This window comes from Danio aesculapii, chromosome 1 (assembly GCF_903798145.1).
Source record: "Danio aesculapii chromosome 1, fDanAes4.1, whole genome shotgun sequence".
In the NCBI taxonomy this organism is placed as follows: Eukaryota; Metazoa; Chordata; class Actinopteri; order Cypriniformes; family Danionidae; genus Danio; species Danio aesculapii.
The window spans coordinates 43,454,402-43,470,867 of NC_079435.1; the positions used below are offsets into that span (position 1 = coordinate 43,454,402).

Genomic DNA, 16,466 nt, shown 5'->3' on the forward strand with positions numbered 1-16,466 from the left:
GAAAAAATGGAAAATAACGGTCTTATTTTACAGTGTAGTCATCAAATAGGCAAACTTTATATGTGTAGTTATTTATTTCTGTTAATTTGACGACTATTCTAGTTTTAGCCTATTCTTAGACGTCTTTTAGATTTTCACTGACAGCCCAAACTTAGCCTTGTCTTAGCCAAGACGACTATGTTTAGACGTCTATTAGACATCATTTAGACATCTTTTAAAAACAAAAAATGCTTGCTGGGCTGCTAATATGCTCTCGCTGACAGATATAATGTGCCTAAATTGTCATCAACACAGCATGTGGAGCTTTAATCACATACCACAGCACATTCAAGCCCTGATGTGTTTTTATAATTGTAAAGTGTTTCAAGTCCACCATCTAAGTGATTCTGCTTAAATGAGAATAAAAATGAAATAAACGCATGGAAGACAAACACCCGTTTTAGAGAATAATTTATTGCCAGTAGTAAAGCAGTTAAGCTAGTGGCAGTATTTAATAAAAATCATAAAACAAGACCATAGCATTGCTCACACACACACACGCAGACCCTGAAAAAGTCACATGTCTGTGAATAATCTCGCACTATAAATATACTGGGTCCCATTTTCATGGTCGAAAAATAAAGATGTTCCAAAGTCACAATTTACAAACAACAAATTAACAAAAAGAAAAGAAAACATAACACATCACAAGAATATGCAGACGTCCATCAGATGATGATCCTTTCAGAAATGAACGTGCGTTGTGACGACCACACATTCATATCCTTTACAATATTTTATTATTCTTTTTTTAGATGCTCTTTTCTTTACTTGTGAATGAACATACAGTAAGGCTGATAATGACACACCATTTGACTTGGTACACTACTTTTTCCTGTCTTTTTTTTTTTTTTTTGGAAAAAAAAAGCAAGAGAAAAACAAAATATCTACAAAAACCTAGTAAAACCTTGAAATCAAAACTGTACAGTAAAATTTACATAACAAATGAATGAGGATCTGTATAAAAAAATCAGTTTGCATGGCTATATCTATACAAATACAGATATCACCTTGATGCATGAAATGATGTTCGTTCTCCCATTATCCGTGACAATATATCAGTTATCATTTTCTGTGTGAATTGTACATCTCATCATGTATTACTTAATGGCACAGCCAAGTCTAATGTCCTCTCCAATACTGTTAAATAACCTTAATAACAGCCCATATAAGAGCTACTGGAGAGAACTCATTTTCAAGCAAGTCTTTCCAAATAAACCCATCTTCAGTGAGATACAGATGTATATACGATATGTGTGTGTTTGGATGTTTGGCATTTATGTAAATGCCCATTCACACCAAGAAAGGCAACTACAGCGGGGAAAATAAGTATTGAACTCAGCGTGTTTTTTCCTCGGAATGATATTTCTAAAGGAGCTGTTGACATGGAATCGAACCAGATTTTGGTAAAAACCCAAAGATTCTACAGCTTGGTTTTCTTTCTCTGAAAGCCTCTGATCATGTCCTTGGCTGTTTTGAATCATCGTCTAGCCAAAATGTCCACACTGGTTTCATCTTCATCATCCTGCTAATGTAGATGTTGGACTGAAGCAGCTAATACTAATTTACAAAGATGGTTCTGTGGGTCTCATCTATCAAATCTGGTCTTTATTTAGTATTTTCTATTGGATTGAAGTCAGGTGATTGACAAGGCCATTCTATAGCTTGAATTTCTTTCTCTGAAATCATTTTAGAGTTTCCTTGGCTGTGTTTTGGATCATTGTCTTGCTGAAATGTCCACCCTGGTTTAATCTTCATCATCCTGCTAATGTACGTGTTGGACTGAAGCAGTCCATATCCATAATAATTTACAAAGACGAAGGGCAGAGGATTGCTGAATAACTCCTGAGAGATTTCAGCTGCTGTCTGGGCTTTCAGTGCCTTTCCACACCTTCCTTTCTTCATGTGTTCAATACTTCCCCCCTGTTTTATTTCATTTTATTACACATAACTTCATTTGTAAACTAATTAGATTTGTTTTCTTTGCATATATGGATTGTTATCAACAAAAATTTCCAGGCTACAGCACCTTTACAAATATGCTTTCTGAAAAAAATGGTGACGTGTTCAATACTTATTTTCCCACTGTATATTAGCATCCACATGATGCACAAGTAAATTTAATAAAAGCACATGCTTTTAGTTTGTCTCCTGCTGCTGTAAAAGCTCAAGCTCTTTAAACTACACTTCACCGATTTACTTTTGAAATTTACTTCTGATTTACGGCCAGAAAAAAATCTTTCTGACAGTACGATATTACCTCTCTGTGCTGTTATCATCATAGTTGTGCTATGCATTCAGCCAATGGTTACACTTCTTGTTGTGAACATTCTTTAAGACTACATTTCTGCCCTACAAAGGCAAAGTTCAGTATCTACACAAACTGAAAACAATATTTTTTTTCATATACTGCAATTTTGACACTTGTTTCTCAAAGCAGATCCATTTAAGAAATCAATTTTGCCCACAGTCACTGCGCTTTTCCTTTGTATGGCAGATTGGTGTAGGATGAACGTTGTGTGGTTTATGGTTTAAACACACAGTAAGTCTCCTGTTGCAGGGTTTGGTTTAGGCACTTTTGAAACGTAAGTGTTGGATCCAGTGTCAGACTTCAGTATGCTGCTGATGTTGCGAGTCCAGCGGTGGTATAATGAGCCTCTGAAACTGCGCTCCCTCCTCTCCGCCGCTCTCATAATCGCTCATCATCACCTCCGACTCCTCGCAGCAGGCCGACATGTCTGAGCAGGACGCCGTGGACGTGTACAGCGAAAGCGACATGTTATCGGCAGCAGGAGGATCGAAGTCGCGGCCGTAGCCCAGCGAGAAGCCTCCATGTCGGTATCCTTCGGTGGAGGATGACGTGATGGTGCTGGTGGGGTTGGTTTGGGGTTCGGGGTCTGAGGAGTAATGATGGTGGGGTAGGAATTGGGTGAGGCTATAGAGCTGGGGTAACGGTGGTCGATGGCGTATTGAAGACCCTCCAGGACTAGAGGGGGTGCTGTTTAGCCCGCGTGTGGCAGGTTGTAATGTGTCATAGCGATCGCCGTACTCCGGCACAGGTGGAGGAGGGGGCAGGTCGTCATGGGATGGGAAGTCGTCAGGCGGAGGAGGGAAGTCGCTTTCGATGTCGTATCCGCCGGGATAGTAGTCTGTGTCTAGCAGGGCGGGGTCACTGTAAAGGGTGGGTGGAGCCTCCACTACCTCATACTGAGGGAATTCCTGGATTCCAGGAAGTTGAACGCTCGGCATCCAGTCAGATGTGTCCCAATGATAGCCTGTCAGATGAGAACAATCAGTGAACATTAGACTGATTGGGCAAAATAGGAGAAATAAAATTAAATAATTAATGTTTTGATTAGGTTGGGGTTACACACCAAAGAACGGCTGAGGTCAATTCAATTTCAGTTCGGGAAATTTAAATACTTATTACACCGCTGTCATTGCTGTTACATTTACTGAGGATATTATTGATGTTATTTTGCCATTAATTTTGTGTTATCAGGGCTTGTGTTATCTGGGCTCCTACCCAGTCCGTTGTCACTTTCTTCCGCAACTCCCCAACCCTCTTCACTTTCGTCCACGACACCCCCGCCCCGCTCAATTTCACAATTTCATCCGCGACACCCCTCTGCCATCCACCACACCAAACACCAACCTGCCCCCCCGCTCTTCACTTTCGTGCACGATACTTCTCCATCCTCCTACATGCCGGAACAGTGACCCCGATCTGTTCCGGGACTTCGCAATTCACAAAATTAAGAACTGGGTGTTATGAAATTATTGATGTTCTGTATTGATGCACTGCCATCATGAAGATCTTTTTAGATTTAGATTTCCACAATTATTTATGAGCAAATAGTTATGTAAAATATGACTTTAGATGAAAGTAATCAAAATAAGATATATGTTGTATATTTTAAAAATTAATAAACTAATATATAACCAACTAATGTAATGTAATGAAATTTGTTTTTATATAGCGCATTTATCATGTATGGCCAAGACCTCGATTTAACGTTACATCCGAAAGAGAGCGCCCACTAACGGTATAGTGTCCTGTTCACTTTACTGGGGCATTGGGACTCACACAGACCGCAGGTTGAATGCCCCCTGCTGGCCACACTAAGACCACTTTCAACAGCAACCTAGCTTTCCCATCCAGTTACAGACCAGCCTCAGCCCTACTTAGCTTCAGTGAGTAACCGGTCCTGGGCTGCACGGTGATATGGCTGTGAATATCACCATACTTTGCTTTTTAAATTATTTTTATTAAATAAAATTTTCTTTGCTTCAACAAAAACTGAATTGACTTCAACCCCTTCAAAAATTGTGGCATTTAAAACCAACAACATGCAACGTCAGTATCACACCAGCAAAATGCACATCACACAAATATTTTAACCAAAATATATACACAAATACACACATCACACTTAAAGTAACTTAAAATTAATGTCTTGTTTGTCAATGTAAACAACAACATTGAACATAAATGATTAAGGAGGGTGTTATTTGGTTGTTCAAATGTAGTGTTTTGAGAGAATTTAGTAAGATAAATAGGGAACACAAAAGCAAAAAATAAATGAAATCAATTATAATTTAAAGCTGTGACAAAAATTGCACAAAATGCAGACTCGGTGGGTCCAATATTGATTTAAAAGAGTAACTTGGTTTGATACTATTTTTGTCACAGATTTGTGGACATGCAGAATTGTGTTATATCAAAGGTAAAAGAAGCAAAACCAAAAAATACAACAGAAAAGAAAGGCTTCAGGCAAGTTGTACAGAAATGTATCACCTCTTGGGTTCTTGTGTTCATGAGCCGAGAATGACTCTTTAGACAAAAGGCAAAGAGAATTGCAGACAAAGGAGAGAAAAGAGAAAATGTCAATACTAAAAGCCTGCAGACCACTGTGGAAAAAACAAAACAAAATAAAGATAGCAAGAGCATGTGGATATATATATAAGAACCATGAAGGTTTGAGGTGATCTTAATGCCATTCGCTTGCACAGTTTTCTATCACAGCGTTGAGGGAATGCTGAAATCCGTCTTCACACCGCCCCAAATTAGCTAAACAATCAAGTGCCACTGAAATCAAATGAGGCACCTGGATTGGCTAATGAGGTGTGAGACAGATGCGATTAGTCAATTTTAATTTCTCTGTCTCTGTAGATGAGTTATGGGTGAAGAAAATGGCATTTTGGAGACCAAATGAATCACCCGCCAAACACTAACGACATAAACACCCAATAATCAGCAAGGAAGCAGCAAAAGAATACCTTCTTTCTCCACCGAGTCAACAACAGAGCTGACAAGGTGGATTACTGTCACAAGGGAGGCTTGTAAGAAGGGAAGATGAGAGAAATCTAACATTAATTTTGTTTTCCACAAGTAAACATGACAGGACAGAAACACTGGAAGTCGAGAACCAAAGAAGCACAGACAAAAGCGTTTCTCACGATGAGACATTGTATTTTGACAAAACTGATGGATTTGATTTGATTTAGCACCAACAGATATTAACTCTGGTTTAATGGGAGTTCTGGCTTCTGACAAGGGTGTGATCTGAGGATGGGTTAATGGCAGAGGGGGTTTGGGTTGTGTTGGTAAGGCACACGTCTGGGTTGAGGACAGTGGGAGTGGAGGCTGACGTTGTGCTCATGATTACATACATTAACAGAGAGGCGGAAGGAAGGACCAGGGAAATTCTCAAAGATAAAAAAAGAGAACGAGGACATACTTTGGCCCACAAACCAAAATCAGCAAATGGAGAAAACATTAACGAGCAAGGGTTGCGTTTTGGAAGTATATGCAGGTATATGGCCATAAGACAATATTGATTTATATATATATATTTATTCAATGGGGAAGTTGTTAGGTCAAGTTCAGGGATTGAAAAAGTCAAATGAGGGTCAATGGTTAGATGACTTGGTCTCTTTCACATGAATCCATGACTCCGTTTCTCACAACACATCCCATAAGTAGAGAATAGCCCTGTCCCGCAGTGTTCAACGTGCTGGTTTCTCTCATCTTCCAGTCGTTACCACTGTGCAGTCTAAAACGGCTTTCACACTGGACACGGAAAGCACTGCAATGTGAAACCCATTCATGCCAACCAAAAGCGCAAGCACCTTTGAATAACTTTGTTGCAGTAAAAGTTCAAAATAGCTCAATATGACTCTCTGCACATGCTCATCGGAAACGCAAAGTGTGCTTAAATATGTAGTACAGTATACTTGTTCCTGGTTCTTGCAATACTGCTACTGTGCTGTCAAGGCAACGCTAGTAAAATGACACTTTTTGACTAGTTAGCTGTCAGTAAAATTTTACTGCCAAAATGCTAAAATATTGTTTTATTTGCTTGTGTTTGTGTGTTTTTTTTAAATCAGAGTAATTTATCTTATTAAGTTGAATTTAAAATCTTTTACAAAACTATTTATATGAATTATTTCAATAAATATTTTCAACAAAGCATTTTCAGTTTCGTTTCTTTGCCAAGTGCAAGCAAGAATTACTTAAAATACTTAAACGTTAATTTTGACTATACTTCCAAATGCAATTATTAAGATATATTCATGACAAGATAATGCATTATATGCTGTTTTTGTTTAAAAATATACATTGTTAAAATACATTAAAAAATATCTATATGCAGATAAAAACTACATCACAAAAAAAAGTTTCTCCATGCCAGGCGTTTGAAACTCAATTTGGCATGGGGCCATATCAGTGACTGACAATTCATAGGAGGGCCATTTTATCATTCAAGCACAAGAAAAAAAGTGGAAACCTGATGTAATTGATGCACTCAGACATTCTTCCCCAGAGTATCAAAGCTCCTTCTTTTTGTTTCTTGTTGTACACATTAAAGGAGTAGTTTAAATTGTTATTAAAAAATACTATGATTTAATAATAGACATAATAATTATTATTATTATGTCCTAATCAATTGTTGCCTAACCAAAGGTTTAACAGATAACTTAAGACAGCAGAAACCAAATTGGGTAACTTTAGTGACTTTACTGACAATTGTTCTTCTCAATATATTTCTTTTTTTTTTGTTGTAAAACTACACTTTTAGATCACTCACGAATTCTCAGTAGCCATATCTGTACAACAAAAAGTTGGGATGCACCGATATGGGTTTTTGGGCCAATATCGATAACAGATAACTCTTTAGATTTGGAAGCCGATAACCGATACTATAGGCGATAAATATAAACATTTTAAAATGTAGTGACAACTATAGTGACAACTTAATACATTGAACAACTGATTTTATTTTAAAAACTTCATAGAAGTTTGAACAGATCTTAGAATAGCCTACTTATAGCAAAAAAGAGCAATAATTTCAAAATTGCAAGGTGATTATATAGACCTATATTCATGATTTCACATAAATCAGCATGGCAAAAATAGATTATTTCATTTTCTTTGCATAGCAAATTAACATCCAACTTGACTGTTGCATAAAAATAATAGATTGAATAACAAAACGCGAGGCAGGCAATTCTGTACAATGACATAATCTATCGACTTAAAGATATCGTCCTAATTTTGATATCAAACGACAACAATGACATTAAAAATAGCATTTATTAGCAGATAACGATATGGCCGCCAATATATTGTGCATCCCTAACAAAGAGAGAGAAAGTATGTATATATTTACATTTACTTTAACGTGTTAAATTCAGCCAGCAGTAAAACTTTACTAATGCACATTTTTATATACTTAATATGCATATGAGAAAAATCTATTAATGTGACTATTTGAATAGAATATTAGCAAACTGATCATATTATCACCCCCAGCATAACGTGTAAGCCATGAAGAAGTGTTTGTACAACAATATACAGGCGGTATAAAACTGATTATAATCAAATGACCCTTGAATATTTACAAAAAAGAAAGCTTTAGTAAATATAGAGCACTTACGGACATTCAATAAATCAGCCCCAGAAATAATCAGCGTTACTCTCGACCACACGCTGCCAAAAGTAACCTGGATATATAGTACAGTACTTTAAATGTCCAGCAGGCAGGGGGTCAAAACCACAAGTGGCTATATGCGACTGTACAACAATAATAGTGATTCAAAAATATATGTTTTGGGGGACTGATTGTTATATTTTGACATCAGTTGCGGGCCGGAGGGAGGGCCGCAAATGGCCTGCGAGACCCCTGCTCTAAGCATTATATAACACTGTCAGTCTGACCCAAGCCTAGCTTCAACACACTTAAACGCACAAAAATCCTTTCAGCTTTAAATTTCTGCAATGATATCGGGCCTCGTGATGACACGTTATCATTTGCTGGGCTTTGAAAGGTCAGCACTAAACGATTTAGAGCTGAAGCGGGTTGTACTTTAAAATACTGTGTTACAAAGTTCAACTATACTGCAACACAGCTCCAAGCAGTTTGTTCCCTGCACTTCAGCACCGAAGGAAACGCTGTCAGAAGTCATGTGAAAGGGCCTTAAGGATCAACAGAAATGATGTGTGCAGGAGACCCATCATGTGTACTTTTCATACCCTGCTTTTACACTCTGAGCTGATGTCTTCAACCATCCATTGGCTTCATTAAGAGAAACAAAGAAGGGAAAGGGAAAAAAAGAAGAGAAGAGATCCACAACATGAATTCCACACAGAGAACTAATAGATAGTTTATATAGGCCATTCTCAGATGCTGTCTGAACTGATGAAAAACTTATGAGAAGTTGCCAAAAGCAAAAAAAAAAAAAAAAAAAGACGGGGCTTAGAGAGAAGACATGCTTTCTTCTTTTTTTATGCTTTGAGAATTTCATAGGGCCTTCAGTGATCGCTTCCTTCCACCGTGGGCGAGTGTTCACTTACGAGCAGGCCTCTATTTAAAACCTTGCTCTGTGTCTGTGGTGAGATTTGATCCAAATGGGAGCTGAAGCCCAAGTGCAGCGATAAGGAAGAGAAAGAGAAATGATATAACACATGACCCAAACATATCACCCTTTACACTGGGTTACATCAGTAAAATAAAGACAGACAGGGTTAGCAGATGTTCAGAATAATAATCGGAAAAAAAAGAATAACCATATGATGAACAGTTTAGAGATCTGCCTACTTAAAAGAGCATGCAAGAGATTTTGGTTAAGTCTGGAAAAGCATACAACTACTACTACTAATTCTACATTATATACTGTGTACAGCAAACAATGTTGACCTTTCGTTGTATGCTGAATGAACAGGAATGCTAGCTGACACTTTAATCGGTTTCTCTCACACACACAGTGTTCAATTTTCAATAACTGAACACTGATTTCAAAATAGAAAGTACTAAATCATAATGTGCTAGCATGTAGTATGTACTTCTTACACCAGTGAACTCCTGACAAAACTAATGTCTATGGTAACATCCTACACCAGAATAAAATAATGATATTAACTTTACCTTTGAAGTACTAATAAAGATAGTTGATATTTTTTGACAATATACATATATTGATGTTAATAAATAACAAATTAAATGTACAAAATCAATTTTATAAAAGAAAGAAAACATTAAATGCAAGTAAGGTGGCTAATTTAATGTTTCAAGTAACACAGCGAAAACAAAATGTCAAAATATTGGTGTAATAATGTGCCAAACTGCAAAATTGACATTCAGTACAACAATCCAGACAGTGGTTGAACTACTACATCTTTAAACAAATAAATGAATAATAATAATGAGGATGAAAATAATAATAAAAAAAAAAATAATAATAATGATAATAACCACAACAACAATAATAATATTGGTACTACTACTACTACTACTACTACTACTACTACTAATAATAATAATAATAATATTAATAATAACAGGAATATTAATAATAATAACAACAACAATAACAACAACAATAAAAGTAATAATAATATTGATAATAATAATAATAATAATAGTAATAATAATAATATTAATAATAACAGCAATATTAATAATAATAACAACAACAACAATAATAGTAGTACTAATATACTACTATTAATAATAATAATAGTAACAATAATAATATAAATTATAATAACAACAATATTAATAATAATAATAACAACAACAATAATAGTAATAATAATATTGATAATAATAATAATATAAGTAATAATAATAATATAACAAATAAATATACATTTTTAAAACATGTTTTTTTGTGGCATATTCAAATAGTTAAGCTTTGTTTGAAAATAAATGATTGAAGTACTAAAATGAAAAAGAACTTACCAATCATACAAAAACTGAAAGTAAATCAACAGTTTGTGACATCATCAAAAAGATGCTGTTGTAATTCAAGTTAAGTCATTCTAGATTGGTCAATTAGCGAAATGGCAAACACATTGTGTATTCGTTTTAATTAATACATTTTTTAAATAAGGAAATTTTGTAAATAATAATGAACTGGTCAAGCTTACTGTTTGAAACTGGCTGCTAGTTGATAGCATTCAATATAAGCCTAAAATAGAAGTTTTGTCATTCAGGGTAATGTTGTGTAATTCTAAAAATAATTTTTTGTTTTTTGTCATCTAAAGCTGTATTTTTTCCACATTACCCATTTCATTGTTATTACAGAAAAATAAGCTGCATAAGTAAAGTCCAGAAAAAAGTGCCTAAAAACAGGTCAGAGAAGTTTTTAAAACATTTCTATTGTCTAGATAGATGAAAGCTACTTATTCCCTTCCCTACTGTACGTACCATTGTCGTCACAAGACTCAGACTGGAAGGAGCTGAGAGAGTGGACCTCAGACATGCTTTCTCTGGTGTTGTACGGGTGACAGGCACTGTCCTCCACTGGCTTTTTACTTAAACACGAGTCCAAGTCCACCACTTTAGCTGTGAGGACAAATAAACAACAACTTTTAATTACCAACCACATAAAACAGACTGATTCTCAAGTCACATCCATGAAATTTAAACTGCAGTTAGAGCTAAAATAAAAACATAATCTCAATTATTTTGGTCAATATAATGAGTGGGCCATTTTACCACAACTGTTAAAATAAAGTCTTTAAAAAAGTAGGGCTGTGCAATATGACATTTATATATCATATGGATAAAATAAAAAGTCTCATATTATTATGATTATGATTTCATATTATGCTCTATCGTTTATTTTGTGGTGTTACAAAATACATCATTTACGATAATACTTTCTGATTTATACGAGCATGCGAGAATACTACATGCCATTATGGGGATGCATATAGAAACACGGATTACTGCATTGCGAGAAAGCTGCGATCTTTAAAGCACAATGTTAACATCTTGCATTTTATTTAGCGATATTTTTTTGTTGTTGTTGGACCTGTAATCATTCGATTTTGAAAAGTGTTTTCTATTTTATCAATATTTATTTTCTATTTATACACATTTAATCAAACGTATAAACAAAGAAGTACATTTCTGACTTCATACTTTTAAAAGTAAACAAGAAAAAGTTCTTTACAAGTCATCAATAAATATTCAAACAGAAATGGTACTTTATCGTGATATATATAGTAATTTATCGGATTACTTACAGTATATCACGATAGGATATTTTTTCACATATCGCCAAGCCCTAGCATTTAGTCCTCACGGTAAGAATTACATTTAATTTGTTTATTATTGAAGCTACAAAAATCCTTGATTCAAGAGCAGTTAGTGATCGTTTTTTGTTGTCTGATAAATAAAAAGCACATTCAGCAATAGGAATATAGCCTGATGTCACTTTAAGAGGCGCACGGATCCGATTTACACAACAAGCAAGGAGTTTATGTGAATAGTCACTAATAAGCACAAATAGTAAACTGCACAACAACAAGATGGGTCTCGGTACATACCATCATAATCATAATCCCAGCTGGGCTTCTGTATGGAGTCGCTGTCAGACACAGAGTTGGAGGGTGGTGGAGGAGGTAAATTAGGTGCTACACTACAGACCGCCACCGTCTTACGATGCCCGTGTACTGAGTCGGGGTTAAACGTGCTGAATTCTGGGTGCTCTGGTATGGCTGAGCCCTCAAACGAGTTGCGGTCTAGATTGTTGCGGGAGTCACTTGGAATGCTGGGAGTGTAGGATATGGGTCGTACAGGGACCTGCGGCGGGATGTCGGAATAGATGTTCCTGTTGAGTTTGGCGTCAAAGTACGGCCGGTGGAGGAAGCTGTTCTGTGCACCAGTGCTTATGCCAATCTTGTCATCATCGTCAGATTTGGATTTCGAGCGCCGACAAATGCGCTTGCGAACCACAACGAAGAGCAAAACGAGAAAGAAAATGCTGGCGACGAAGACGACGATTCCGATAACTTCCTCCAGGCCAATGTTCCAGGAGGTGGAGACAAATTCATTGCGGATTTCGGAACGAAGTTCACAATGCCGGCCGCTGTAACCATTAGAGCAGTTACAGCTGAACGACCCGTATGTGTTCTGGCAGTGGCCGCCATTGCCACAAGGGTTCTTCAGACACTCGTCTACGTCACTGAGACACCTGCACACAAACAAAACAAACAAACATACACAGATCAATAATTAACCCTCACTACAGGTTAAAAATCTGCAGTTGGTAGTGTATTAAATAGGAGTGTCAATTGATTCAAATTGTAAAATCTTAACTAATAACACAATGTAGCAATTAATTATTCAAAATATTTAACTGCATTTCATTTTTATATTAGAAAATGTCAAGAGCTTATTGTGTTAAATGCAATATTTTAAATCAACAAAGTATTTATTACCATAGACAAATTACATTGTGAAAAATGAAAACTACAATATAAAAGCGACAAACAAAAATCCATGATATTGACTAGGACAAAACAATAGAAACATTCCCTGACTTTCAATGTCTTTGAAAATTCTATAATATTCCAAAAATTCCGGCAGGGAACCCTGTATTACTAAAATCTTTAGGCAACAACAGCCATTTTTTTCCAGTTGCATCTAAACTGTTGTTTACCAACTTATTTTTTATGGTCCACAAAAGAAAGAATTGCATACAGTTTTGATATTGTCATGTTTTCTGATGACAGATTATCTTCTAAAGAAGTTCTTCACTATGAGCATTTAATATACTAACAAAAAAGCTAATTAAGAGTCTCACAGGTTTGTTAGATAGTTTCAATAAACATACCTATCTCCTTGGAAACCCGGTTCACACTCACATACAGGGCCATCCAGGCTATCAATGCACTTGCCACTGTTCTTACACGGGTTATCAGTGCAGTACGGCCCCAGTTGACACCTGAATAAAAATCAAAAAGAGCCAATATATCATTTAAAAACTTCAGTTAAACTTTAAGTAAAAAGAACTGCGCTCAGGTGCTTTTTAGCCGCAGTGAAAAAATTCTCAAAGAGAAAATTGATTCTGTCTTACTGAATTAAATCTTATTACCAATAACATCCCCTCCCGAAGCTTCTGATTAAATTTCCAATTTAATAGGAATTACTGAGAATGCCATATGGATCTCTGAAGTGTTTTTCTTAAGTTTGAGCCAGACCATGCATATTAATGAAGTTTAATTAATGAAAATATTGACAGAGCTCTTTTGTATTTGGCTACATATCTGGAGCAGACACACAAAATCATTAAAAAGTGAAATAAAACAAACAAACAAACAAAACAAAAAGTGAAATATCAAACTTCTAAAACAACTAGTCAAATAAAGAGGAATGTAGTGCTTTGGTGTCTAAATAAATAAAAAAATATATAACGGAGAGATTTGGGAACAAATCAGCAACCTAAGAATTAGAAATAAAAGACAATAAAAGTAAAACAAACAAACAAACAAACAAACAAGTAACATGATAAAACAATCACATAATGGAGAATATTGAATATTATATTATTGTAATAATATAATATATATTTCAGTTGCCCGGAAAAATACTTGGACACTTTAATCATTTTTGAGAAAAATAGCATCAAATATCAAGTATCAAAACAATAAATGTAAAATAAAACTCCCATATATTGGAACATGGTACTGTTTATTCATACATTTTGCTTTTATTTACATATAATATCCTCAAAAATGTCACTCAGTGTACCCATAGCAGAATACACTATACATATGTTTGCCACCATTTTGCTGGTCATTATCTAATGAATTCTTGAATTATTAGGGTTGTTAACAAGCACATGCTCTCACCGTTGGCCAGAGTACTGTCCTCTGCACTGGCAGTAAAAGTCTCCTCCTCGTGGGATGCATGTGCCTCCATAGAGACAGGGATTAGAGGCACAGGGGCTGATAGTGACTTCACAGTGAGTGCCCATGAATGCAGCGGTGCACTTACAGAAATATCCTACAGCACACAATAGAAAACAGCATATTAGTCAGTCCTATATTTAAAGACACAGTTCACCATAAAAAAATACTTACTTTTCTTTCTCTTTGCTGAACAAAAAGCAAGATATTTTGAAGAATGTTGGAAACCGGTGACCACTGACATCCATGGTAGTAAAAAATACTATGGCTAAACACAATGGCTATTTTTTTCAGCATTCTTCAAAATATTTTAGCTTTGTTCAACAGAAAAAAGTGGGTGAGTAAATATTGTGAGAATTTTCATTTTTGAGTGGGTAAACTCCCTTTTAAGTCCCTGTAAAATTAAACATAATTAAATATATATCAAAAATATAACTAAATATATATCAGTATGTTAGTCTTAAGAATATCTGTAAGCTAGTTTGCTCCAAAACAATGACAAAACTCGCATTTAGAAAATAGTAACATCCAAAGCTAGATGCTTGCCACTAAATAGGTCTAAATTTTTTGACATCACCTCATACTTCAGTTTCTCATCAAATCTTCTGACCAATCAAATGCTCTCTAGTATCTGACGTGTCCCGCCCCCTTCATTACGCTTATCATTTGATTTACACTTGATCTCAACCACTTTCAGTAGCAGAGCTGTGATAAAACGAATGCTATTGGCTGTTTTTTTTAAAGGGGGAGGGGCTACTCTATACCCCGCCCTGTTTTCATGTTACAGGTGAGATTACATGAAACAATGAACATTTCAAAGTACTTCATGAGAACTGTACGTACAATAACATGTATCCAAAATCATGCCACGCATACCTCCATTAGGCAGTGCTGAACATGTGCCTCCATTGGTGCAGGGGTTACTGGTGCAGCCCTGGATTGGAGGAGCCAAACTGCATCCAGGAGCTGCCTCCACCAACTCTTCCAGCACTGAATGAGCTCCTCGAACCTGAGAGAGTGGCAGCTCTCGCCCATTAAACACAATCCCCTCCAGGCAACCCCGCAGACCGCTCATCACAAGTCTGCCAGAGCCGGATGTAGGCCGCACGTGACCCCCGAAGTACATGCTGGTGTCCAGGTTGAGGGTGCGAAGGGTGCCTGGAGCTGTGCCAGACGCGGCGTGGACCTGATCCAGAACCAGTCTGGCGTAGTTACCGTCCACCTCAAGGGAGACTGTGTGCCACTGTCCATCGCTGACCTGGGTACTGTGCACGGACACCACACCGGGCCCACTGCCACAGTCAAACTTGTACTGCAGGCGGCCGTTCACGATCTGAAACAAACGCACACAGGATTTTCTGTTATGCTGAGCCTATGAAGATTATCAGTTGCATACATTTGGGGTCTGTATAAAAACTTTTTTTTTAAATGATACAAAATGTTTAATAGTTTATTACTAGTGTGTTTAATAGTTTATCATTGTAATTAAATATAACAGAAAATAAAAGGAAATTGGTCTGCATTGAAGTGCAGGTTTTTATAACATGTTTATTTTTACATACATTAACTAATACTGTATAACTGTATACTGTATGATGTTTTTGTTACATATTTTTTCAATAAAAGACTACATAAACCTTTAAAATGATTTAATAAAAACATAAAAACGACTAAAACTTTAAAATGAAAACAAATCATTTTATAATCTGGACACTCACACACAGACACAGTTGCTGCTCATCTACACTGATTAAGAGGACTATAAATACACCTCACCTTCATTCACACATTGCTGAGTCTTGTTTCTATCATGAACATTACAAAGCGGTTTCCCTGGTTTGTTATCGTGTGTTTTTGATTCTAGCTTTGTTCCCTGTTCTGATTTATTGGGTCTACTTCTTACATATATCTTAAGCCTACTATTAGTCTTTTTTATTTTTTAAATACTTTTAAATATTTTTTTTGGATTATTACTCAAAAAAAATTATATTTCTATTAAATATATATATATATATAAGCTGAACACTATATCGATTGAGCATCAATAATGCAATGTGTGTATCTGCAATAGTCATATTGAAGGATTAGATTATTTATTAAAGATTAAAAAATAGAGACATTATTATTTTTTTAATTATTTATACAATGATGACCATGTTATTTTACATTTGATTGTTCAAATTCTGTACTTGGATACTGTCAGACACTGTTTATTTATTTATTT

General features: G+C 35.8%; 1 protein-coding gene across 1 annotated transcript in view; it reads right to left on the bottom strand.

The window, feature by feature from the left end:
- Nucleotides 1-433: 433 nt before the first annotated feature.
- The window catches only part of fat1a (FAT atypical cadherin 1a), a 142,355-nt gene continuing 126,322 nt past the window's right edge, over nt 434-16,466 (bottom strand). Inside the window, 7 exon segments of the mRNA XM_056460918.1 lie at nt 434-3,314; nt 4,838-4,873; nt 10,752-10,889; nt 11,879-12,525; nt 13,168-13,278; nt 14,186-14,339; nt 15,119-15,575. Of these exon segments, the coding sequence (XP_056316893.1) occupies nt 2,644-3,314; nt 4,838-4,873; nt 10,752-10,889; nt 11,879-12,525; nt 13,168-13,278; nt 14,186-14,339; nt 15,119-15,575 (2,214 nt within the window). The 3' untranslated portion in view covers nt 434-2,643.